Source organism: Columba livia, chromosome 7, assembly GCF_036013475.1.
Source record: "Columba livia isolate bColLiv1 breed racing homer chromosome 7, bColLiv1.pat.W.v2, whole genome shotgun sequence".
In the NCBI taxonomy this organism is placed as follows: Eukaryota; Metazoa; Chordata; class Aves; order Columbiformes; family Columbidae; genus Columba; species Columba livia.
This window is the reverse complement of record NC_088608.1, coordinates 9996847-10022545: the sequence shown is the minus strand read 5'-3', so window position 1 is coordinate 10022545 and position 25699 is coordinate 9996847. Positions and strand designations below refer to the sequence as shown.

The 25699-nt window shown below is 40.7% G+C and overlaps 1 protein-coding gene across 27 annotated transcripts; it reads right to left on the bottom strand.

Moving 5' to 3' along the window:
• Positions 1–32: 32 nt before the first annotated feature.
• Positions 33–25465, bottom strand: CFAP221 (cilia and flagella associated protein 221). Of its 27 annotated transcripts, none has more exons than XM_065070409.1 (27): positions 25348–25416; positions 24022–24516; positions 22676–22860; positions 22137–22237; positions 21013–21099; positions 20812–20907; positions 20225–20325; positions 17732–17835; positions 15442–15601; positions 14784–14907; positions 14586–14697; positions 14257–14365; positions 13597–13684; positions 11267–11356; positions 9622–9717; positions 8114–8204; positions 7261–7388; positions 6759–6839; positions 5633–5740; positions 5355–5498; positions 3740–3898; positions 3432–3476; positions 3255–3349; positions 2636–2725; positions 2314–2433; positions 1117–1146; positions 33–492 (listed from the first exon to the last, which is right to left on the bottom strand). In XM_065070409.1, exons 3-27 carry the CDS (start codon positions 22812–22814, stop codon positions 369–371), a joined length of 2622 nt encoding a protein of 873 aa, XP_064926481.1. In that variant the 5' UTR covers positions 22815–22860; positions 24022–24516; positions 25348–25416; the 3' UTR covers positions 33–368. The 27 variants fall into 27 exon arrangements, with proteins under 27 accessions (XP_064926481.1, XP_064926480.1, XP_064926482.1 ...); XM_065070408.1 differs by having other exon boundaries at positions 24415–24516; XM_065070410.1 differs by lacking the exon at positions 25348–25416 and adding an exon at positions 24598–25260.
• Between the last annotated feature and the right edge of the window lie 234 nt (positions 25466–25699).

Here is a 25699-nt window from a genome sequence, read left to right as displayed (position 1 = left end):
AGGTCATAACTAAAAACACAAAATCAGAACAATTTGGTCATGAGGACTTTTCACATTTTATTTGAAAACAGTGGGCTGTGAATTAATTACCAAACTATTTACATGGTAGTACTGTGGATTTCTGGTCCATCACACCAGGACAAAATGAGCAGGTACATGGCTGAGGATTCTCATTGTAGCAACTACCATGTTTGGAGTAATGGTCACAGTGAGAGTCCTTGACAAAGGTGGCACTACTGGTGGTTCTCTCCTCTTTGCATAAGAAGTTGCTGACCTTACTGAACATAAGTACATGTAGCTGGGACATAGAAGACCTCACACATTAACAGGATAAGCAGAACCAAACCACGGGTTTTGTGAAATTACTCTTATCCTAGAATGAGGGCTTTATTAAGTGCTTTCTGCTTCATTTTCTCCACATGTTTTTGAACCTTCTGTCTGAGCTCGTTGTTTTGGAGTTGAAAATGTCCATCTGGATGCTTGTGCGGGTCTCTGCAAGAAGTTTAAAACATGATTTGTGTTTATAATAGCCAGGAGAGCTACTTAGGAATGCTGACAAAAACAAAAGAAGAGACACCCACACATAATTTCTCTTTTTTTTTTTTTTTTTTTAGTAATGAACACAGAGTGTATCCCATTGCTTATGCAGAACTAGGAAGGGGGTGAAACTGAAAAGAACACTCACTCCTGGCTGGGTCAGTTAGGAAAGATAACCATCTGACGGGTAAACACACACTAGACTGAGTTTCACGTTTTATCTATGAAGGAACACATGCTGCAATTGCCAGAACAAGAGCATCCACATGAAAAACTGATTTGCCTTAAGGATAAAATACTGAAACTGCAGTAGAGAAGCAATGCGTCCTCTGTCATCTAGTGAAACACCACCCCATCACTAACGACAAAGAACCTTACAGTGACAAAAGAAAGGATTAGGACTTCATAGTTTGCTAACAAATTTTTGTTTATCTCTTCACAAAGCCAATCAAATAGGGAAGTTTTCAACAAGTAAATATCAATACTCAGGGGTGTTTAATATAGAAAAGTATTTTCATTTTTGAAGAAAACCTCTAAAACTTCAAAAAGAAAGAACCTTATGGTTATAAAACTACTTACCCAGGAAATGCACCATCCAACACTGTCTCACTGTGGAGAAAAAGGTCAGTCTTTAGTTAAACAAACTATCTCAAATCTCAGTGTTCTGACAAGTGGATTGTCATAAAATGCAAAAAGCAGCACTGGGTCCAACACACCTGCATTTTTACAGCAAATTATTTTCAATCAGTGCTGTAGTAATGACAATAAAACAATTAGTGTGTTGTCAGAGAGCTCATAATACACAGCACTGTTTTAAAGTTTAATGGCTGACAGTTGTACAGGATTTGAATGTCCATCAAATCACTTCCCTCTAAAATTAAAGAAAATGAGACATTGAAATCTCTTGATGGCTCTGAAAGTTTCAGGCTTTTATGCACATCCTGACAACTAAGCTATATCATAACCATTATTAAGAGGGGACAACTGTTGGACAGAAAGATTAATTCACTTTTTCCAATTCACACAAGATATCTGTGAAAACACAGCGTTAGAACGCAGCACGTTCTCCTGCGTTGCTCTGCAATCACTTACCCTACCCATACCACCTGCTGCTCGAGTCCACTGCCTCCAGCTCATACACCTCCTCGCATCCTTCCCGTAACATCACATACCCCAAGGTTTCACACAGTGCATCCATTTCTCCTTCCAGCCCTGCAAAACTGCTGGGCAGTTCTGAAATGCTGCTCTGAAACCATGACAGTAATCATCAACTCCTTCAAAGACCCATTTGTCCCTCAGAGTTTTCCTTATCATCGGGTTCCTCCTCAAGGTTTCTCTGCAGAGCTGCAAACTCAGGACACTGGCCTGACAGCACTTGAGGCAAAATGCAGAATTTGGCCCTTATAGTGACCAGTTTACAACATTTCAGGGAGCAGGTAATTCCGTGTTTATGAATGCGAGTTGTTTTACATGCTGTGCTGTATGTCTAAACAACAATGCCTGTTGGTGGAGTGTGAAGCTCAGACAGCAAATCAAATGTGACCTGCTCCCAGGAAGAGCCTGAGAAAAAAGCACCATGTCAGGGGGAAATTCTAAGCGGTCATTCCTCTGCCAGTATTAATAAATATCTAACAAAAGCACCACTAAAAAGGAAAATTCACCAGTTTTCAGAACACTGAATATCTCTGTGAAGGCATAATTCTTCATAATTCTGAAGGGGGTGCTTATCTTCACATTCCTTCCCATTCCTCTCCCTTAATTTCATAATTAACCTACCTTCCATCTTTCACTGATTCCTCCTTGCCTTCTTCTGAGAGCGACTGCCCAATTTGTGGAAATTCAGCTCTCACCATCTCTGGAGTAAGAATCATTTTGAGCTCAGTTTCATCTGTCTCACTAAAAATTAGTAAGACAAAGAACATTTGGGCTCTATCCTTTTAAAAGTATTTTTTAGCCAACAAAAACAAAAGTATGTTTTATGCAAGAGAGACTTTGTGCTTTTACCTTTGAGGATCTTTTAGGATGGGTTTAGACACATCCATACAAGATGTTACTACATGATCAATCACACTGGATACAAAATAGAGAAGAAACTTACTGGTCAATTATGTTCTCCCTGTCTACCTCAGGTAAGTCATGCAGCACTGGTGGCACATCTCTTGGAAGCATATCTAAACTGTAAGGATCCCTGTAGTGGAAACGGTATTAGTTTAAGATGGGCAGAGAGTAACTGCACTCAATGCTTTAATTTTGAAGCTTCACAGTGGTTGTAGTTACAAGGAAGATAATGAAATATTTTAAATATTCCTGGAAAATGTAAGTACACCAGAAACTGCTGTGAGCCTGTGAGATGTTGGCTACCACCAGGTGCAGGTGCCCACGTTAAATTATGGTTCATACTTCTGCAGGACACCCAGAGTTTGTACCTCCCAGGGTCTTCTAGCACTGAATCCAAAAGCATTCAGGAGAGGTGTTGTTGGAAGTCCAGGCTGGACTCTCCTCCCAGGGCTAGGTATTTCATCTAATGATATTGTTCTTAACCCATTCTTCAAGGAGGACAGTAGGGGTTTTCCCCGTTGGTTTTGGATTTCTGAGCAGCAATTAAATCCACCCATAGGCCCACATTTATCTGTGGAACTAGTTACTGGTCAGTGTAGTCACAGACAGCAGAAACTGCTGCAGGGTAGAAGCACTGTATATCCAGTGTTCTTTCTTACCTAGGTGTTATACTTGTCAGTGATGGAGTGTTTGAAAAAGTGGAATACACCACTGGTAAGAATCTTCTCCATTCCATTACTCCACAAATCACTTCCTGAAACGACAAGTGCTACAGTGATCAGACCTCTAATCCATAATGCAGTGGGGAGGGAGGTTTGCAGGACAGAGCACCTCACTTCTTGGCTGGGAAGCTGCAGTTCTCCAGATTTAAAAGATGCTTCCTCCACGGCAAGGTAATGAAAATACAGTAGTGAAAAGAAGGAAAGAGCAGAGAAATATTCATGAATAAATAAGAGACATGGATAAATCCTAACAAGCACAAGTTATTCCTACCCATGTACTGACTATTTAGGTGCATGCATAATTTATATTTGAAAATGTTTTCTATCTAGTATGACGCTTCATCTTTCTTTTTGATTCCTTGGAGCAAATTCTCAGCAAGAACATACCCAGGTACTCATACAATAAACCCAAAAGGCCATACCTTGTGATGCAGAAATTTCTTTTGTGTGACTGGAATACTGGATCCTTTGGGGCATTCCTTGGTAAAAGTATATTTTGGATGAGGACAAAGATGATATTCAATATTTGTTTCAGAATAGGCCAAAGGACGTAAAACTGGAATTAATCCTGGAGTGGGGTTCTAAAAACAAAGAAGATATTATTTTAAAAAATCATTCTGAACATGATAAATAATTAAATGGATGAACATTCAGTTCTTACAATTAATGTAGTCTCCCCAGATTTACACCTTTGTCTCACTGTGACTGTTCTGTTCGCTGTGACCCTTCATCTCCTGTTTCTTCCCCTTATCACAGGGCCAAAACCTGCCTGGCTTATCGATGCTCTCTGCTAAAATACAGCAACTTAGGTGTCATTTCCAAGTTTGGAAGAAACTCCAAAATCCATTGTTGATTCTTTGAACAGTTCCAAATCCAAGAGCAGGAACTGGCCTCACTGTGCTGGAAGCTAATGAGCATTTTATCATCTATTTCATGGCGCTAGCACCTTTTTCTGAATCAAATCTAATGCTGGGTAGTGTGGGATCAGGCTGCGCCTGGCTCTCACACGGATGTGACAGAAGGAAGACACGCACAGAGGATCTCATCAGTAAGTCCACCCGAGTCCTGGCCGCACGCAGTGAGGACAAATCTATACCGTATATGTTATGCCAAGACCACCAGACTAGCACACTGGGCTCTGGGCCACGGCAGCTAAGTAATGCTGAAAGACAGAGCCACCCAAGTTGGGCAGAGTGCCACGCTGCCCTGGAGACGCTGCCTGTGCCCACGCACAGCGTTTCATGGAGCTGCACAGCTGTGTCCGCCTGCTCAAAGACTCCTCGGGGACCCCCAGCCTGTGCTATGCTGTGTGGGAAATACCTTCTGCAGTTGGCGCAAAGTGGTACAATCTACATGACAATTTAGTAACAGGATATCCTCCCATGCACTTGGTTATGATTTTTTGAATCTCTGCACCTAATAATTTGGAAATGTGGTTTTGGGAAGCTATGGGAACTATTGGAAACTATAAGGCAGCAGGATACAAAGTGAGAAAATAGACTGACTTCACTTTATTCAGTTTACCTAATGATCAGGCAGAACTGCAGTCCCCTGGCTGAACAGAAGGTAAAGTCTGCGCGTGTCCTGCCTACCTGGGCAAGAGCATGAGGCTACAGAAGGACTGAGATGCCAAGATCATATTTTTTCTTCTGACATCCAAATTGGGAACAAATGGAGAAGAACAGAGGGGCCCCACGGTGTTCCAGGGAATCTTGGGATCAGTGACCATTTGTGGAGTGGGAGACTGGAAGGGTCTCCAGTTCTCTGCCACCACTGGCACCGTTGCCTTGTCATCCCTCCCATACATCAAATTCTGCCTTAAAGTGAAGTGGAGCCCCTCTCAATGGGATGAGCTCCGGGAGTCCTGCCTACCTTGAAGGATTACTCTCAATCTGGATAGTTTTATATACCAATCTGACTATTATATACCAATCTGAGTCAGAAAATTGCTCAACAATTCCACATCATTTTTATGATGAAACAAACACCTTTTCCCCTCCATTCTTAGGTTCTTTGTGGAAGTCAACTTCTACTTACAAAAATGCGAAGCGGGTTGGTCTCTGCAGGGTAAACTAAAGCTTGGGGAGGAACCAGTTTTAAGAGGCTGATATCCTTTTCTGCTGCTTCTTCCAGCGATGGTTTGTGAAAGTCTGTCCTCTGGGACAGCAGGTTAAGCTCATCCTTGAAAAACACAGACATCAAAGGTTTTCAGAGTGCAGTAATCTGGTATAAAATGTTGAGACATTTTGTTGCAGAAATATAGGGCTGGGAGTGACTTCAGCAAAGTTTGTATTTCTCAAATACAAACTTGATACCTGGGCTCCCTGCCTCAGGGGTCGGGAAAGTTTTCGAGTTTTGTAACTTGTAGCTGCATAGTGTGTACAAAACGGCTGATACTTCATAATGCTGAAATGTTGAGGAACCTAAGTGTAAAGAAAAAAGATGAGCGATAGGAGATTATGATAATCACTTTGATTAACTCATAGATGGAATGGAACATTCCAGCTTTATCACAGACACATCATATCTCTGTGGTAAAAGATATTTGGATCACTATTCTGGAACATGGCATATGGCCAAAATTTGGAGAAGCCATACTTCACCAGGACAAGCTGAATGAGTGCAGAAAGGAATATTTCCATTCTATGCAACATAATGGATTTAACAGTTTCTTGATCAAATATACTGAACTTAATGGAGTAGAGAAAAGCTGTGTCAAGTAATATATAAAACACTGACAGATGAACCAATGTGTAACAAGGGGAAAAGATGCTACAAGAAAGCTTCTAGACTCGTTATTCCATCTGAAAAAAAGCAAGTGGACATTTTGCCAAAATCTGCACTGATTTGAACTCAAGGAAATATTTTTCTTTTAGGGGGTGTAGAAATCAGTCTTTTGCTATTCAAAAATTGAAGAGCAAAGGATTTGGAAGTCAGAAGAAAAAAAATGTTTCTGCATTCATAAAGTTGAAAAAACATTATGTATTTTAAGAAGGAGTCACTTGCATTTCCTATGCAGGAATTAAGGAATAAGCATGCAGACCTGTATGCCAAATAAACAGACGACTTCTATTACTTTCTAAAAGGAAGGATAATTTTATAGTGTTACTTTTATAAAACTCTAAAATCAAAGGAAAACTGTGGTGTGCAGCGCTTGCAGTATCCTCATTCCTAGATGGATTTTTGTTGTTTGAGATATAACAACTTCAGCTGAGGTGATTCACCTCTGTCTGGAGAGAGGGGAGTGTTGCTGACTATAAGTTTGTTACTTATGGAAACAGGTGAAATTTGTTTTTAATAAAAACATGATAATCATACAGCCATATTAAGGCAACATTTCTGCTGGTTTGCACACTGTAGGCACTGATCGGGCAGAAAACATCTAACTGGACTGGTAAAAGAGAGAAACGTGATAGAGCTGAGGGAGCGGCACTGACTTACCTTCAAGTCATAAAAAGGAAGAATGTGTCTGACTTTCACATCTACAGATCCAACAGGAACTAGGCCAAGAGCATCAGGTGCCTGAAATAAAAAAAAACAGTATTTAAAACCCAGGAATACAGTGGGCATTTTGTTTTGTATTGGCAGCAATCCATCAGCACAGTCACTTGAAAACATATGGAAATAATTTTGCAAATATTTAACTTGATATTTCTCCTGTCCTTTCTTGGATTTTGGCATTTCAATTACTTTTTTTTCTTTTTTTCTGCAAAATCATGGATGTTAACTAACTCTGTTCAGTAATGTATCACTCAAAATTTGAGAGTGCTATTGAGAGAATGCAAAGATTTTTTACTGTTTTCAGCAGCACCCTTAGGAAATCTGAAGTCCTGAATTAATTTGTCAAAACCCCAGAACACCAGTCACATTGTGAAATTTTAATAAAGGCAGTAGTGGGCCTGGGACCAATGTCTTCAAAGACCATTTTAGTTACTATACCTACCAAATCACGGTGCAATTCATGGGAACTGAAAAAGGGGAATTCGAAGGGCAATATAAGGTCTTCAGATATGTTGGAAGAAAAGCCCTTACATTCTTCACTCTTCTCTGGTTTGCTGAAACTCTTGCTGTCTGTCATGAATGGAAAGCAAATATTAAGATTTTGTAATATATGTTAATGTGCTGTTTCAAAAATAGAATCAAGACACAAAATATATTTAGCATCTTCCTAAGATAGGTTGTGTCTAGTAATTTTAATATTAAAAAGGTAATATTTCCTAAAGGCATTAAATGCCACATCTACAAGACAGCAGGCACAATACTCTGACTAGCAGACAGATCTAATTTCCCCTTTTCTAAAGGACATTACAGCCCACTCATTCTGGCACGGTCCTCTATCTCATTCTGCTCAGCAAGGCCATTTCTACCTTTTAGTAGGGTCTGTTGTGTTAGGACAAGGGGCAGTGTTTTTAAATTGAAAGAGAGAAGATTCAGACTAGAGATAAGGAAGAAATATTTTGCAATGAGGCTGGTGAGACACTGGAACAGATTGCCCAGGGAGATGGTGGATGCCCCATCCCTGGAAACATTCAAGGCTAGGCTGGACCAGGCTCTGAGCAACCTGATCTAGTTGAAGATGTCCCTGCTCCTGGCAGGGGGGTTGGACAAGATGACCTTTAAGGGTCCCTTCCAACCCAAACTATTATATGATTCTGTGATCCTACCTTGTCACACTTCTCTTTTTTGCTGGAAGACCCTGTTGTAAGGACTCTGTCTTTACATTTATATGTAATGCACTTATAATGCATAATGCATAATTCATGGCCAAAATATCAGCTTGTTCTTCTTCTCCTTACCAGACACAGAGCCTTCCTCCAAACCTCCGGCTTCTCTGGATAGGCCACGGAACAGAAGCAGTAAACGATTTAGCCGAATCTGAGTCACAATCTGAGAGAATGATTTTAAAGTTTAATATTAATCCCAACACTCTAAGATTTACAGTCACAGAAATACATATACATTACAATGGTGTTTATTCTACAGAGCTGACTCAGACATCTCTATTTCAGAAGTTTTACTACAGTTTTCTGCTCAGGAGCCGGAAAATGAGGAAGGAGAGATGTAGAATGGATCTCAACTCTACAATGACGTTACACAACAAAAACAGTTGAAACCATCATTTAGTCTTAGAGGTTAATCAGACTTTTTTTGGCTAGCTCCTAATCCTTCAGCTGTGTCTATTGGCATATACACATTTAACAATGGGTAAACAGTCAGCTGATCATGGGCATATGAATACTTGTGGCTGTGTGAATGATGAGATTAAGGAGTAACCTGCACTGTGCAATTTGCCTACTGCCTTATATCACAGGGTAACGATGAAGAGCCCTCGGTTTTATTATCAGAAGGGGCCATTTAGCCACCTCCTTGTTCATGCAATGCAGAAAAGAGCATTTCATTCCAGGACCTCTGTATTGAGCCAAATATTGTGAATGGATCAGAGAAGAATATCCAACTGGATACCAGGAGAGCAGGAAATTTCCACATTGCTTTCCACATTTAGATTTACTGGGAAAAGAGCAGTGGAGATGCAAGATAATATTTAAACACAATGAGATCAGTGATTTTACTAATAAATCTTTAGCTTCCAGATAGGAAGGGATCTTAGGAGGTCCTAGTCCAACCTCCTGCTCCAAGCAAGGTCAGCGATGAGACCAGACTAGGTTGTTCAGGGCTTTATCCAGTCTGGTGTGGAAAATATCCAAGGATGTATATTGTACAAGCTCTCTGGGCAACCTGCTCCAATGACCGGCTGTCTTCATGGTGAAAAAGCATTTCCTCATACATGGTCTGTACCTTTCTTACTTGAATTTATACCCGTTATTTCCCATGTTCCCATTGAAAGATTCTGTTTCCATCATCAAATCTCCTCAGAGGTGGTGGAAGGTGCTGTTCTCTCCTTTCATCTTCCTCCTCCGGGCTGAGTAAATGTCTCTTCACAGAGTGAGTGCTCCACACCTTGGCACCTTGGTGGCCCTACGCTGAACTCACTCCAGCTTATTGATGTCTTTCTTGTACTGGGGGCCCAAAACGTATTTTTTACTTAAAAAAAACCAATCTAAATTAATCTACACTTGTTTAGCATTGATTGCAATACTAAGCACCAGCAGAAGCACCAGCTGAAGCACCAGCTGAATAAACAACTTACTCCAGATCCTTATTTCCTGGTGAAATAGGAACATATTTATCAAATTATCAAATCCCTGGCTAGCTCTGAAAATTCCCTACATGCTAGTCTGCAGGTTCTTTTGTGCTCTTTCCAAGGTGTCATGCCATCATACAGCATGCTGGTTGTTCACATTACCTTGTATGCTGCTTGTTGGAATTTCCTCAGCATCCTGTTTCTGCTGTCCCAAGGGTCATTATGGAGCAAGTTGAAGGTGGGGTTGATACTTGGATGCTGCATGGTATAAAAAAAAACAAACCAAACCAAACCAAACAAAAAAAACAAAACAAAACCACACAAAAAAACAAAAACAAAAACAAAAAACCAACCCCCCCCCAAAACAAACAAAAAAAACACAAAAAAACCAACCAAACAAATCAAACAAACCAAAACAAACCCAACAAAACAAACAACAACAAAACAGAAAAGAAAAAGGACACTGCTTTTACAACTAGACAAGAGAGGAATTTTCTCCAGCCCAAGCCATTCCTTGGCCTGAATCTGTGTGTTATTTCTAAACACTGAAGTTAAGTGAAAACGTTTGCAGTATTGGCATTTAACCAGCGGCTTTCACTGCAGGGCTTAATGGGAGGTAATCACCAAATATTTGCAGATGCAGTACGGGGAATGCAGAGATAATGTAGTATGGTCTGCATTCACACAAATGACAACCACGTGCTACAACACAAATGCAATACATGGGCAGCCAGACAGTGGAGAGAATGCACTAGGTCTCTACTGAACACACACTTATATCTTGCACAGATGTGAAGCTGGGAGAGCTGTAAGGGCTCAAACCAGGGGCACAGCAAAACCTGTATCCTGTCTCCAGGAATGGCTGATAGCACACAACTACAGAAGGGCAGAAGACTGGGGTAAACTTAAGGGGGATAATCTCCCAGAATAACCTCCCCACAACTAGTGGTCTCTGGTTCTGGACATATTTGAGGCAGAGATGATGTATCTATAGTTAATGCTTTAAATTGTTGGAATACTCTTTGAAGATCAGTAAATCTCTTTCTTGATGCACTAGTCTCTTATCTGATTTTAAACTGATGTGACAGAAGAATGTGGCACTAGAAGAGACTCCTATGGCCCCAGAGCACAGTATCTCTCCACAGCAGGGCAGCGGCTCAACCAACATTTAGATTAGGAAGGTCCTCAGAACACCAGCTCCACATAAGCCCACACCATGCCTCACCAAACAACTTTCAGCACTTTGTAAAAGGTTTAAGAATACAGTAAAAGACCAACTCCTACTGCTATTACATTCCTCAAGAAGAAGGCAATTTGTGTTGCTAACACTCCAAGTCCTTCAGTAGCAGGATATCTAATAAACAAAGCTTGCAATAATCCTAGGAAATGGATTTTAGGAAGTACTTCACACCACAGAGGACAAAAAATGCAAAGTACCAGAAAAGCTCCTGTCAATCTGATCTGTAAGCAAAGGCTGCAAATCTTGTGATATCCTTAACCTTATGTTTGGCCATGAGGAAGCTACTCCTGGGAGAACTTCAGAAACAAGCAATATGAATCTCAGGTTAGGCCTGCAGATTGCTGCTTGTCTCTCATATTCAATCAGGATGTCAGAAGATGAGCGGTTTCTTTTGGTACAGTGCTTGCTCCACTGTACCAAAAGTAAAATGGGAAATAAGACACTGGCACAGAACTAGGAAAATTCGGAAAACTAGGAAAATTAAGTATTCAGTGCTAAATATCTACGGCTTTAGTTAGCTTAGCAGGTAATAATAACATATATCAGGTAATAATAACATAAACAAACCTGGTCCACAGGCCGGATAACACGTCTGAAAGAAACTTCTGCTTCGTTCCTTTGAAACTCGTGTTCTATGATAGGATCTCCTCTTTGGATCTAATTTGTCACCAGGAAGAACAATCACATTAGTACAAAGCATCCAGTGAATTCTTTCCTCTGTTACAATTAGTGGAACTCACTCAAAACGTAACATTCTGGAGGTGCTTGACAAAACATAGACTTCATTCCGTTCTAGTGAGTGATTATTGCAACTCTTGAGCAAGTCAAACAAAATAAAATAATGTTTTTTTTGGGTCTGAGTTTCAATCAGTGAAATACAGTTCACTTTGCACAGCCAGAATCAGCCAGAGAGGGGTTACAGAACACCACCATAAGTTAACACCTGAACAGATCTTCCGAGATGACAGCGCTACAGAAATTTGCTGCAGGTTTCCCATGTTCTATGAACAGCTTGCTTGTGGTTTCCAATGGTGCCAGCTCTTAAAACTGTCCATGTGTGAAACAGTTTACTATCAATATCACTTCACTTCTTTGAGACCTTCTCAAAGTGTTCAGGCATGCAGGATGAATACCAGTGCTTCTTTTCACCATGCCTCTACCATCTCAGTCCTACTTATCTAATGTTCCATTTCCAGGATTTTTTTTATATCTTAAACAAAGACCTTTAGAGTTATTTGGCAGAGTGAAATTGCCATGATTTTCATGGACTGAGGTTTTAGTTACAGCACTTAAAGGTCTCCAGGACAGCCTCTCCTAGGCTGTATAACATAGTGGCCACTTGAGCAAATGATGAAGGGATAATAAATAATTTGTGAGGCCTAATGGCACTTGTGGTTTAATTCCAGACAGCACCACGCAGCCTCTCACTCACTTCCCCCTGCTGGGATCAGGGAGAGGATCGGAAGAGTAAAAGTGAGAAAACTCATGGATTGAGATAAGGCAGTTTAATAGGTAAAGCAAAAGCTGCACACACAAGCAAAGCAAATCCAGGGATTCATTCGCTGCTTCCCATCAGCAGGCAGGTGCCCAGGAAAGCGGGGCTCCATCACACATAATGGTTGCTTAGGAAGATAAATGTCATAACTCCGGACATGCCTCCCTTCTTTCTTCCTCCCCCAAAATACATACTGAGTGTGAAGTTATATGGTATAGAATAACCCTTTGGCCATTTGGGGTCAGCTCTCTGGGCTATGCCACCTCCCAGCTTCTTGTGTACCTGGCACAGTGTGAGAAGCTAAGTCCTTGACTACTTAGCAACAACTAAAACAGCAGTGTGTTATCAACATTATTCTCATTCTAAATGAAAAACATACCACTGTACCAGCTACTAGGAGGAAAATTAACCCTATTCCAGCCGAAACCAGGACAGCACTCCAGGTGAACAAACTGACAGCACAAGCAGTCTCTCTGTCAGAAAGTCATGGGGGCAACTGTGAAACCAGCCAGAGATCTCCACAACCCCTACAGTCAATAGGGAAGTAAATAAATGTTTCTAAACAAAGTTAACATACATCTAATTCAGTGATACAACAATCTCACATTTTAGAACCTCTTTTTACTCATTTCCTTCTTTGTTGATATTAAATATAATTTTGGAATTAATTCACAGTGCCTAATTCAGTAGATAAATTAAGCCTTTGCCCTATCTATAAATAATTTCACTTCCATAAACAGCTCCTTGGGAGTGGGATGTCAGAAGCTACTTGAAGATCCAAGAGGCAGGATTAGAGGGACAAGCCCCACCTGTCCCTGAGGGCTGTGCCACATGGGGAAAAATATTTCCTGCCACCAACTACGGCTGCTGTCACCTCCATGGAAGAAGATCTGCAGTCTGAGGTGACTGGAAAAAAACAAAGGTGTATAAGATGTAGGTGCCGAAGAACAACCTGATGAATTATCTCCCCGTGGGTCTGCGTGAGAGTACTGACTGGGTTTAGCTCTTTGACTGTGAGCTATTCAGGTTATCAGCTCTTCAGAGAGGCACAATATAAACTGAAGGCTGGCTGCAGCCACAGTGCTGACAAGATTATGCTGCAATGTTGCCCTGTGATGTGGCTGGGCGCAAATCTGCTAGACTGGGCAAATATCTAGTTATGTTTCCATCAATAACTTATCCTTCTCTCTGTCTACATCCAAGATAAAACCGCCTCAGAAACACTGATACACAAGCATAATGAAGATACAATTGCAGGAAGAAATAGAGCTAGTACAGGTTTGCCTTGAAGTATGAAGAAAAATTGAAGATGTAGAGAGCTTGACACAATTCACTAGTGTACTGCACAATCTGAAAGTATAAATTAGATCTTAAATTTCTAGAAAGAACAGCAAAGACTAACCTTGTACTGCTCTTCTTCCCTCTGTAGGTTTTCAATAATCTCTTTTTTAAATTCCACAGAGATTGGATCTTTGCCCTTATGAACTTGCCTGCATTTACAGTGGAGGCAAGAAAAATGCTTAATGCACAGTTTGCTTTATTTAAAGGCTATCAGACTGATTCTCCTTTTCCTAAGGTGTCTAGAGGTCCATAACATTCAGCATAAGAGCTGATCTGTGGAATGCAAATGAAACCACAGTGTGCTTACACACATGACTGTGTTTTGCTTTACACCGTTTGATGTACATGTGCAATTCTGTTCACTCCATTATACATTTTGGCCTTGATTTATTGACAATCATGACAAAAGCTTCCTTTGCCTTAAGGGCACAAGATAGGATGCATGAGAACAAGGTTAGGTGAACAATGTTTTCAGTAGTTTTCTTTCTGAATTGAACCACAACACAATCAAAGACCTCACTGGATACTGCTATGGCTTACAACTCAGAGGGTTCCTAGGCTGAAGAGAAAAAAATGAAAGAAAACAACAGGAATTTAGCTGCAAAACAAATCTATCAGGGCATGAAATGGCAGCATTATGCGCTAGTGGATATTGAACAGATTCATAGAGGCCATAGTTACACAAACCTTAGTGTTGTTACTGTGGTCGACTAACACTTACCAGCTGAGATGAGTTGCTTCCTCTTCCTGAATATTTTGTTTGACTTTTAGTTGAAATATGGCTTCCTTCATCTGTCTTGTTTTTATCCCTTCACTGCCTTGGCAAAGGGCTGCAGGAATAGCAGAAAGCTATATCACACCTCAAACTAGATTGTATTTTTAATTGGGAAATCCACCATTATGATAACTGAACTCATTAATACATAAAGCTAAAGTGAGATTTCTTGCAGAAACCACAACCACATCACCTCAGCAATTCTGAAGCCAAGTTCCTCATCAAAAACCTACAAATAATGATAAGACCAAGTTTATGCTGCTTAATTCTGTTACCTGCTTTCAAGTCCTTAATCTTCCATTTGCCTGGTTCCTGATTCAAAACAGTAGCTACAGCATATGGATTTGACAAGTCTGTGGGGAATCTGAGGTTCTGGTACTCAGTTTCCTATAAGATACAAATTAATAAAAAGAAGTAGAAGCAAGAAGGATTTTCAGCCCAGAAAAGTACTTGTGATTATTATCTCTTCACACCTTTACTTTTTGAATAGGCCTGGATCGTGGTTGGCTGAATTTGTGTCTTCTCCACACCAGAGATTTTCCTGCAGATGCAGCTTTTTTCTCTGTATGACTTTGTTGATCTTCAAATTGTTCTTTTCTAGGTGTCAGAATGACAGATATTGCTCCTATAAGTACTCTATAAATGGCATCTAGAACCAGTACACACATTTACATCCCCTTTAGACATACAAGGAGACTGGAAATTTCTCTCCCATATTACAACTGGAACCAAATCTTCTAATCTGTGAGTTTCACAGCTCACAAAAAATGAGTTACAGCCCAAAAGACCTTATTGCTCAAAACACCCTATATATTGCAAGGCCTCAGCAAAATGAATAACATAGAGCAGGCATGATAGAAGCTGAGGATGCTCAAAACTTCTTTAAGGATATGTAACTTCTTGTTATTTTTACTTTGGTACAGTTTCACTTCATACACATTAAGACTATTCTGAACAAATGATGTAGGAGACCTGGTATAGGTATTAACAGTCGAGAGACATTAGTGCAATTTAAGTCTCCGTAGATATAAATGCATGAAGTGATTACAGCAAAATGACATGAAATCTTATTACACAGGTATTTTTCTAGAACTGGGCAAAAATACTCGAAGATCAGTCAGCCACACATACATTAGACTCAGAAGTGGGGTTGATGTTCCTGTGAATACACATACATAGGGTTTTGAGTGAAACTGTGAAATCCATAACTGCATTGTCATTTGTGCTGTTCCATACTCAAGTGGTGAATATTTCACAGTTAATTCCACTTTCCCATTGCCTGGAATGATTCCTGTGATTAGAGGAGAAAAACAATAAGAGTCCATCTAATGTGAGCCTGCTTAAGTATGCTGAAATTGATTCTGGACTATTTTTTTTTAAACAATATTAGTGTTTGAATGGATGGCAGCAGGCATGGAAAATATTTCAGGTCTCAAAGTGTCTTTCAATAACTATCTGTTGCCAGATAATGGGAGGTATTTTGAAATAACAGAGAGTTGACAGCAAGACTATAATATTTCCTACTGAAGTTAAAATGATTGACTGTTTATATGTAGAAATTCTTCACTTGCATTTGCTACCCTTAAGTCTCTGGCACTTGGGCTTTTATGAGCAAAGAATTATAAACATGTTCCTCTGTGCTTTTCCAAGTTTGGGGAATCATCTGTATTTGATGCATTACCTGTCTCTGCTAGGTCTTGTTTCCTTATTACCTATTCCATTATTTTCTCAACCACTTTAACATCCTTCATATCCCTAAACATTCAGTGCAACCGCAGGATAAAGGCCCTGATGATCCTCAGCATTTCTGCAAAAAGGAGTTTATTCAGCTCATCAGAAATATTAATTTCTCATCTCTGCCTGGTTTTCTGCATCTTTTTGACTTAAGTACCAGTTAAGTTCATTGTTTGTTTGGGTTTTTGTTGTTGCTGTTGTTGTTTGCTTGTAGTTTGTTAAAGTATTTCATCATTACTGATCTCAGAACACAATGGCTTGAGTAGGAGCTGAAACTTCTTAGTGCTTCTTAGACGGCCTTCAGCACCTCAGTGTTTCTAGCTACCAAAATTTCTGACTTAACTTTTACTAGGTAAATGTTTTGGTTTGTTTTGTTTTTTTCTGGGATATTTATGTTCCCCTTTCTCCCAATAACTAAACCAACTTAGAAAGCATGAAATAGTTTGGCTATGACCATGTAAAAAACTAAAAGCTTCCTGATGAATTTTACACCTTCTCCCTAGTTTTACTCAATTGTAATATTGTTCCTTTCCTTCCTTGATACATCACAACTTCATTAAGCACAAAGAAAGACTATTATCCTGAAAGAATGACCCAAAACAAGGCAGCAGCCTAGTTCATCCTTGTGAGCCACACATTTCATAGAATCCAACAAGACAGGGCAAATTAATTTCATTGTACATACAGGAACAACAGCAAGTTTTACGAAAGCCCTTAAGTAATCAAACTTTCAATTCCAGCATCACAAATCGCACTAGGCACTGGATTTATGAAGGTTTTTGTTTATTTAGATCCTTCTGTATTTTCATGGAATTGACCAGACTGCCTAAGTGAATTATATGGCCAGGTCTCATTCACTCACACATTTTTGTCAGAACAGCTGGGCACTTCTACGCATCTGCTGGCACTGGGCAAATGTAACGAGAGCAACTGACCCCTAAACAAATAAGCCTGTCTCAAGACATAGCCCTCTCCAACACTAGGCAAGAAAATAGCTGAGCATGCTGTAGCCAAAAGCCCCTGGTTCTTGCAAAGGCCATACACAGAGCTCTAGACTGAATCTAATACCCCCTGCCATCCCATGGAACACCTGCAGCTTTGTGCCCAGCACTCTAATGGCTCCTGAAGCAGCAGACTCAGCCCTTTCAAATCATAGAATTATTTTGGTTGGAAGAGACCCTCAAGATCATCTTTCCAGACTGCTAGGAAAAAACAGGCATGGGGATATGTTCGACAGAGCAAAGGCCACCTTTTATCTTCTCTGTGCCCCCAATCAAGTAACATGATGTATACCTGTTCCACAAGGACAGATATCTGTTCTTTTAATGGAGGAAAAGCCTGACAGCCCTTGGGGACAGGTGTGATAAAGAGGCGAATGCTGGGCTGCTTGCCCCTCTCCTTTCCAAAAGCCACATGGCAAAGACAGAAGACAAAGGCGGGATGGACTGTTTGAGACGCCCCATATTTTGCCAGAGGTCTGCAGGTGGGCACTGACAAAAGAAACCTACCAGTCACAGAGGGCTGTTTGCCATGAGGCTGCACATGACTAATATTCACCAGCCTGCATTCACCTGCAAATGCTCCGAGACAAAGATTTTTTCTGTACAACACCGAATACACTGTCACAAGTAACTACACCTAATAAATTGGGATTTAACATTTAGAAGTTTAAATAAGTTCAATCTACCGCATGTTGGATGGACAGTGAAGGCTCTGTGAGGCTGAATAAAATCAATGTGGAATTCAAAATCTATTGGACAGCTGCACTGCAACGGGATAACGTACTCCTTGCTGAAAAGAGAGAAAGGAAGAAAAATTAATGAAACTACAATTGATCATCAATTACAGGCTGGAAAATTATATTACACACAACATGTACTGAATTTATCTGTGTTCAGAGGGATGTTACTTATTAATATGAAAATATTAATTCCTCGTTGTTCCAAAATAGCAAAATATTTCAGATCTTTCACTCAGTGAGGAAATAAGAGCTAAATTTTGATTTGAATGCTGGATACTTTGCATCTTGACTTACTTTCTCCTACCCATAGAGAATCTGATTACGGAAAAATTTATAAAATTTACCTTTATAAGTTATTTATGTGTATCCTCATATTCTTATAAACTGCAATATCTAGCAAGTCCAAAAAATCCAAAGTGGAGCAACAGTAACTACAGAACCAGCCCCCTCCCACGACCCTCTTTGTGGGAGACGATGAGAAAAGACTGTGCAGTTTCCAAAAGTGTTGAAAACTCCAGCACATCAGAATGACTGGACTTAGCCACTGTGGAAATAATGATGCCATGGCCTGATTTTCATACAAGCTCCTTATGTCTCATGCAGGTTATGTGAGGGGTATTAGCACACATCTTTTCAAGCTGTTCTGCTTTTGTACGCATCTATTTTCATCTATCAAATTGAAACACAAAAGCATTGGCGTAGCACCATTCATCATCCTACAAATCAAGACCAGTTTACCCAGGCTTATTTCTGTTTTTTGTAAACTGTCTGACTGAAATCCTATCCTGCTGGTTAGCAAAGAATGAATGTTATTACACAGTGTTTCTTTGGAAAGCACATTTTGAACCCCCTAAGGAAATAAACAATAATAGCAAAGGCCTTTCTTCTCTGCTTTAATGTGACCTGTTCATGAAGAAGGTGTAATGGCAAACTGAGGAGGCAATTTGTTTTAAGATATAATGCAGCTTCTACAGCAACCAAAGTGCATCATAAACCATACAATTACACCATCTGTTGTCTTTATGGATCTTCTGTACCTAAGGACAAATCTGGGTGGTAGAACATAGGTCTCAAGCTACACTTATGGAAGTAAAGGAAGTTTTTTGACTGACCACAGTGGGGTATGGATTGAGCCCATGGGCCCTTGGGTTCTGAAGATTATCAGGCATCTCAGAGAGCTTTCATTTTTAGGAAAATTGTTAATAGCCTAATGAGGAAAATCCCTGGTAGAAATTAAGGTTTGAAACCACCAGTTTCCTCTTCAGGAACTCTTCCAAATTCCCTCAGGGGCATCTCTGAGCATCCCTGCTGTGTTGAAAAATTTTCTCATTATTTAAAATTGGATTTTGTACTCTGTCTAATCTGTACTCTGAGACTATGAAAATTCTGCCTACTTCAGCACTTGTTATAAAAATGAAGCAAATAAACAGAATCACATCACGCCTAGAGGCAGCCAGAAAGTCAGGAGTTATGTTGAGTCCTGTGAGAAAGCTGTAACGTCACTTCTGACAGATTCACTAGAGTTTAACAGATTAAGAGGGATCAGAAAAACAAACAAAAAGACACAAGTGTTCATTCTAGAACGCTGGGCTCATTTTTACCGCAGAATTTTGCACCTTCCTTGTATATGCCTTGCCTATTTGTATTTCTGTGCTTCAGTAAAATTTATGAGTTACTTCCAACTCACAGGCTAAGAAAAAACCTCCCTGCTAAGAGTTTCAGTTCTGAGTATTCACTCAAATATTTACACTAACACAAATCACCACAATTACAATTAACATAGTCAACATACTACAGGACTAGACTCTAATCAACAGGATCTCCCTTCTCCTTTTCGCCTTCCTAGTTCCTATTAACAATTATTACCAATGACTTATGAGAACAGTCAGTGTTACATTTATGCGATAGAGTAAGATGCAGTCTATGCCATTTAGAGCTGCACATCAAAAGATCACTTTAAATATTTTAAAATAGAAGAAGTAAATCTAATGACCAGCCAATGTCTGGACTGAGGTTAGCTATTTGCTGTCACACCTACCATTACCAGCTCATACCTTCACTTCCAGAACCCTTCATCTTGAAAGGGAGATCCATTTGATTAGGGTTTATTAACGCTAAAACAACATAGCACTTGGGAGTGAACAGGTTATGAACACAAGCCATATTGCTTCACCATACGATGAAATAAGTGAGCCAGCACCAGTTTAGACCAGCTGAACCCCTCTTCCATCTATGTATAAGTTTAGTTTGTGCAGCATTTTCTTTCTTGTGAATGTGCCCCTGAAACAGTTCATATATGGAATTATTTTGCAGGCCAGATGGTAGCTGACTTCCTTAAAGTTTCCAAGACATTAAGGTGTGCAAATAGAGGAAAAGGAGATTTTCCAGATTTTTGTACATGTCTCATAAAATGTGGACAAATGCCTGTCCTTAACTCACCTCTGACCAACTGATACATCAGACAGGTTTATAAATGATGGAAATTCTACAACATTCACTGCAGGATAAGCATGCATAGGAACAAGTAATGTATCTTCTCCCTGAAAAAAAATATAAAGGGGAGGGGGGTAAACATTTGTTTCTTATAATGATTAAATGTTAGGGAAAGTAAACATCTCTGTAGTAGCTGGCCAGTAAGTGGGTGCAAAACATCTTCAAGATCAACACTGTTGCACCTCAGATATTGATATTTTACCTGCTTTCAGTATCCATCTGTCTTTCCCTACTTCCACCAAATATCTAGAGCACCTCAAAGCCTATTCAGTTGAGACATTACATCAGTGTGGCACAAAGACTGATCTACTGGCAAAGAATAACAGAATAGGGAAGATATTCTACCCACAGCTCTGGAATCTTTACAGAGAGAAAAATTATAAATGCTTAAAATGAAATACTCCAAACCAGACTTACTTGGAATAAACCCATGTGGCTCTAAGAGATTAACTGTACTTTCATCATTATAATAATGTCCTAATAGTTGTTTCATTCTATTACAACTGTAAATGTATTTTATAACAAATCCTCACCTGACAGTGAATTCGGATACAGTCATAGTAATATTGCCACTCATCAGGACAAAAATCAACAGTAACCACGTAAGACAAGCCAGGGACAAGCCGGTGCTAAAAAATGACCCAAAATAAGATAGAAGGCATGTAAGAGATGCTTATATGACACAAAACCAGTGCTGCACGCAAAGAGCAGTGTGAAGGCTTTCTGACACTTACTGTTTTGTTGTATTTGATCTGAAAATATTTTGTCTGGGGTGGTATTATGTGAAGGTTTATTACATTGCCAGAAATATTTATCAGCTTCTGTAGAACAAAAGAAAACCAAAACCACAAAACACTTTACAATATAAAAGGTCAACTGAGAATGCCCACTGGTCTTTTTGTAGCAAAGTAGTAATAATTTTTACTTTAGTAGAAATAATTCCAAATATGCTCTGAATGTAAAAGAAAATTATGTAAACCCTGCATTTTTATTCTTTGGAACCAAGTCACAATTCCTTACTACTACGATTGAATCAAATTCTGGTCCTATTTTGCTTAGGTGCAAAAGGAACAAAAAGTTAAACTACCTCTAGACCTCACTTTTACAGAGGTCTGAAACAATGTAATATTCCATATCACAAAGCAACAAACCTTTGGATAGTGACAGCTCAGCCCATAAAGCCTCCTGATATACTTTTGTTATATCTGCAGGACATAGATCATAGAATCACAACCAGTTTGGATTGGAAGGGACCTTCAAAGCTCATCCAGTCCAACCCCCTGCCATGAGCAGGGACATCTTCAACTAGATCAGGTTGCTCAGAGCCCCGTCCAGTCTGGCCTTGGATGTCTCCAGGGATGGGGCATCTACCACTTCTATGGGCAACCTGGACCAGTGTTTCGCCACCCACACTGTAAAATATTTCTTCCTTACCTCTAGTCTGATTCTCCCCTCTTTTAGTTTAAAAACATTAGCCCTTGTTCTGTCACAACGGGCCCTGCTTAAAAGTTTGTTCACATCTTTCTTATAAGTACAGAAAGGCCACAATAAGGTCTCCCCAGAGCCTTATCTTCTCTAGGCTGAACAACCCCAACTCTCTCAGCCTGTCCTCATAGCAGAAGTGTCCCAGCCCTCTGATCATCTTTGTGCCCCTGTGAGACTATAAGGGACAGTGATGCAAACAGCACAGTACTCAAACAGCACAGTACTCATCTGTTTCGCTACCGCAGGGCCACTGATTTTAAGTGCTGCTTTTTAGAGCACTCCATAGAGCAAAAGGCCTCGTGACCACAAGCAGATTACTCGGCTTCTGTTATCCTTTTATGAGCCCCAAGAGGATCCCTGCTCTGACACTTACCAGCGTCTGATGATGATGTTTTCCAAGTTCATACCCTCCATAGTGTAACACGGCCGGCTCAGCCTGTACAACTCTGCTGCTCTGAAGTTCTGAATAAATCTCTACAGAGATAGATCATAAAACAGGGAGAAAAGGAGACCAGGTGAAACACACATGATGACTGTTACTTACATTGACTAAGTATATTTATGTTGCATCCAATGTATTATTGAGAAGAAAAACAAACAGATTATTTCTCCTGTTAAGCAGGCATGACTCTTTAAATGGAAAGTTAAGGCAGCATCAACAGAGCCATAATCCTGTCACCAGTTTATCTCTTGGCATCAACAAGCCACTCCAAAACTTTTAGGGTCAGCCAGGATCAGTACAGCCACTACTTCTTTTCTGATGACCTCTCCTATGATTTGGGCTCATAGAAAGACAAAATTTAAGCAACAAGATAGGAGCTTTGCCTTTGAGTTGCAAAAAAAAAAAATAATAGAGAAGTACCTCCTAGGGTTGCTCCAAGGTTGGGGAACAGTCAGAGAACAGAAACTTACTTGATTCCAGAAGGTGATTTGGGACAGCATGTCTTTTTTTAGGTTCTTCCACTAGGCTGTCCAGAAGGACACTAGGTATTTTCTTGAAGGATTGCTTAGCGATTGTGACTCCTGTGGCAGCTGATTGAACTACATCCATGTTAGAACCAAAATGGAGTCTGAATGGCACTAAAATTCCTCAGTGTCTGGGATCAAATCAAAATAACACAGTGATCAAAATGTCTTCCCTTGCACTGGTAACATTCATTGCCTACAACATTTAGGAGAGAGAGTTACCATTTTTTTCCCTGCTGAAGTAAATTACTGTATGTGTGTTACGTACAAGGACTGAGGGATTCCAGGAAACTTCGCTCCCACCACAAGGTCTAGCACTTCAGGCCTATTCATCCATTCTGAGGCTTATCGGGGTGATTTGGCTTTCAGGAGTGTGTAAAACATCTCTCTCCTCCTTCACGTCCCCCAGCACTTACGGAGAGAGAAGATTCTGCTGGTAATTCCACTATCCAAACTGATTTCTGCAGAGATGTTCTTCCAATTTCTCCTGAGTGTTTGGGTTGTTAACTTGCAGATTCGTTTTTAGTTTTTAAATATTAATACAAGGGATATGAAAATTAGCATTTGAATCTTTTGTTTGGATACCATCATCTGGCTTATTAGTTTAGTGAAGATAACTGTAAACCCAGAAGGCCACGGGTATTATAGATCCTCTGTTATGTAAGCACAGTTATCAGAACGTAAACTTCTCTAACAACATGTGAAAATATTACACAGTAATGACACCAGACACAATCCATCCACAAGCAATTATCTTTATAATTATAGCACATAGCGCTTGGCTCTCCTACAAACCAGAGAACTGCCTGGACAAAAAGACAAGATACTTGTGGGAAAAGTACCAAGTTCAAAAGCCATGCTGAGTTTTTAAACCCTCAAGAGGGGGACTGAAAAACCCTTAATTTTGTATTTGTTCTTCATGAACGGGAAGGCAGGTGAGCAGCTCAGGATGGTGCCACATTAGTATCAATGCACACTTGAAATCACCCAGTGCTGGATGATACAGACACCTCCTATCAGGTCATAAGGCTCCTTCTTGCTCCTGGAGCAGCGGCACAAAGTCTGATGAGCTGCTTGAACAAGATTCAGTTGTATGATCCACACTATGGCAGCACTTCAAGATTCAACAGTAACAAAGTTGAATCATTAGTCCCAGGAGCTGTATTGGTTTTGTTAACACTCTCATGTTGGCTTCAATAACCTTAAAGGGCCCCAACTTAAAATTAACACTGATCAATAAAAGTTTGAGGGAAGAAGGGCAGAGGGGAGCATCAAAGCGATGTTCAACATACCTGGATTCGCAGTTTTGAAGACCGAAGGGGTCCACCTCCCCCATTACATTTTATGGTCTCGTCTCTGGTATTAGTTTGGTTTTCTAGTCTGCTTTAGATCTTTCAGGCAGAAGTTGAGGGGTGCTTCAAGCTCATAAAGTGCTGGTATGGGTTATGGTCTCATGCCATATTAAATAATAAATAAGCAAGAAGCTTCAAATAATGTGCTACCAGTACCCTGGCCTCAATAATAGTTTCCACTCCATGGCTCCAAGTACGAATTTTCCACTTGAAACAGAAAATCTGTAAACGGAACTGTATTATTGTGCACTATGATAGCTCTCTTCTGCGGTAGCGAGACCAGTCAAACTCTGACAATAAACGTGCTAAAAAAATTCTAAACATAAGGCTTACATTCTTTCCACCCGTGTTGTTGAACTTGAATTTATACAACTGCCATCCTCCTCCTCTTGGTCAGCACTCCCCATCAGGAATACTAGTTCAAGTTTTGAAAGGCTGTAGACAGATTTAGGTTAGCAAAGGATTCCCAGTGCAACCTTGCCAGTAATGTGAGGTGACGTTACCATAACCACTCACCAAACTTGATAATGCACTGCAATATTCCTCAAAGGGCTAATACAGGATGAACGTTTATGTGCCAAGGTCCAGGAATCTCTGACTGATACACTGATGTTCTTAAGCTTTCCAGGACACCTGCACCCACCCATAACTTTTTTATTTTTGCTGCAAAGCTATGAACAGGAGAACTCTGGGGTTGTGAGATCCTGGTTCCCTTGGAGACAATGTCAAAACTCACCCCAAATTCCCTCAGATCAGGGCATCACCCTCCTCCTGTCAGCACCTGGGCTTTCTAATCTCTTTGTCTCACAGAGCTCCCAGACACCTCACCACCAGAAAGGCATGCAGTTTAACGCCATTTCACACTGCAAGAGACTTGCAGAACCATCGATGTGCTTTAGGAGCAATACCAAACTTGCTTTTAAGGTCCACTCCATATAATTAGGCCAACAGCGGGCAGAAGGGCTTATATCGTCACAACACGTACCCTTGCGGGTGCTACATCCTCTTCACCCTCCAGCCCTGTCCTGCCCCAGCCCCCTGGGATTCTGAGAGCGACGTGACGCACGTAGAGAATCCCCCCCGTTCTCTGCCCCACGCGTCCTCCCGGCCCGGAGGGAGTCCCTGCTACCGCCGCTTCCCCCCTCACAGCGGCTTCCGGGCCGTCCGGCAGCCGAACACCCCCCACCCCGGCCCAGTCCGGCAACGGGACGCCCCCCACCCCACCCAGGCCCGGCCCGGCCCGGTCCAACCCGGCCCGGCCCTCACCTCCGCGCCGCGGCGGGCCGCGCCGGTTGCTGGGAAACGGGGCAGCCCGGCTGGGCGGCACCACTCGCGGCTGGGGGGGAGGAGAAGGAAGGATTTTTTTCATTTTTATTTTTTTTTTTCCAAAACCACTCGTCTTAACACATAAATTGTGTCAATTTATAAGGCTCAAATAAAGGTTCTTTTCCGAGGTGAGGCTGGGCAAAGCCAGCCGGGCGCTCGGTGTGCCTGTCAAGGTCCTGCACTGGCTTGAAACAGACTTTGAATGTTTTGACACCATACTTTTTAATTAAAAAGACACCATCTCCTTTACCACCACCTATAAATTCTCACTTTTCAGTATTAAAGAGCAGTC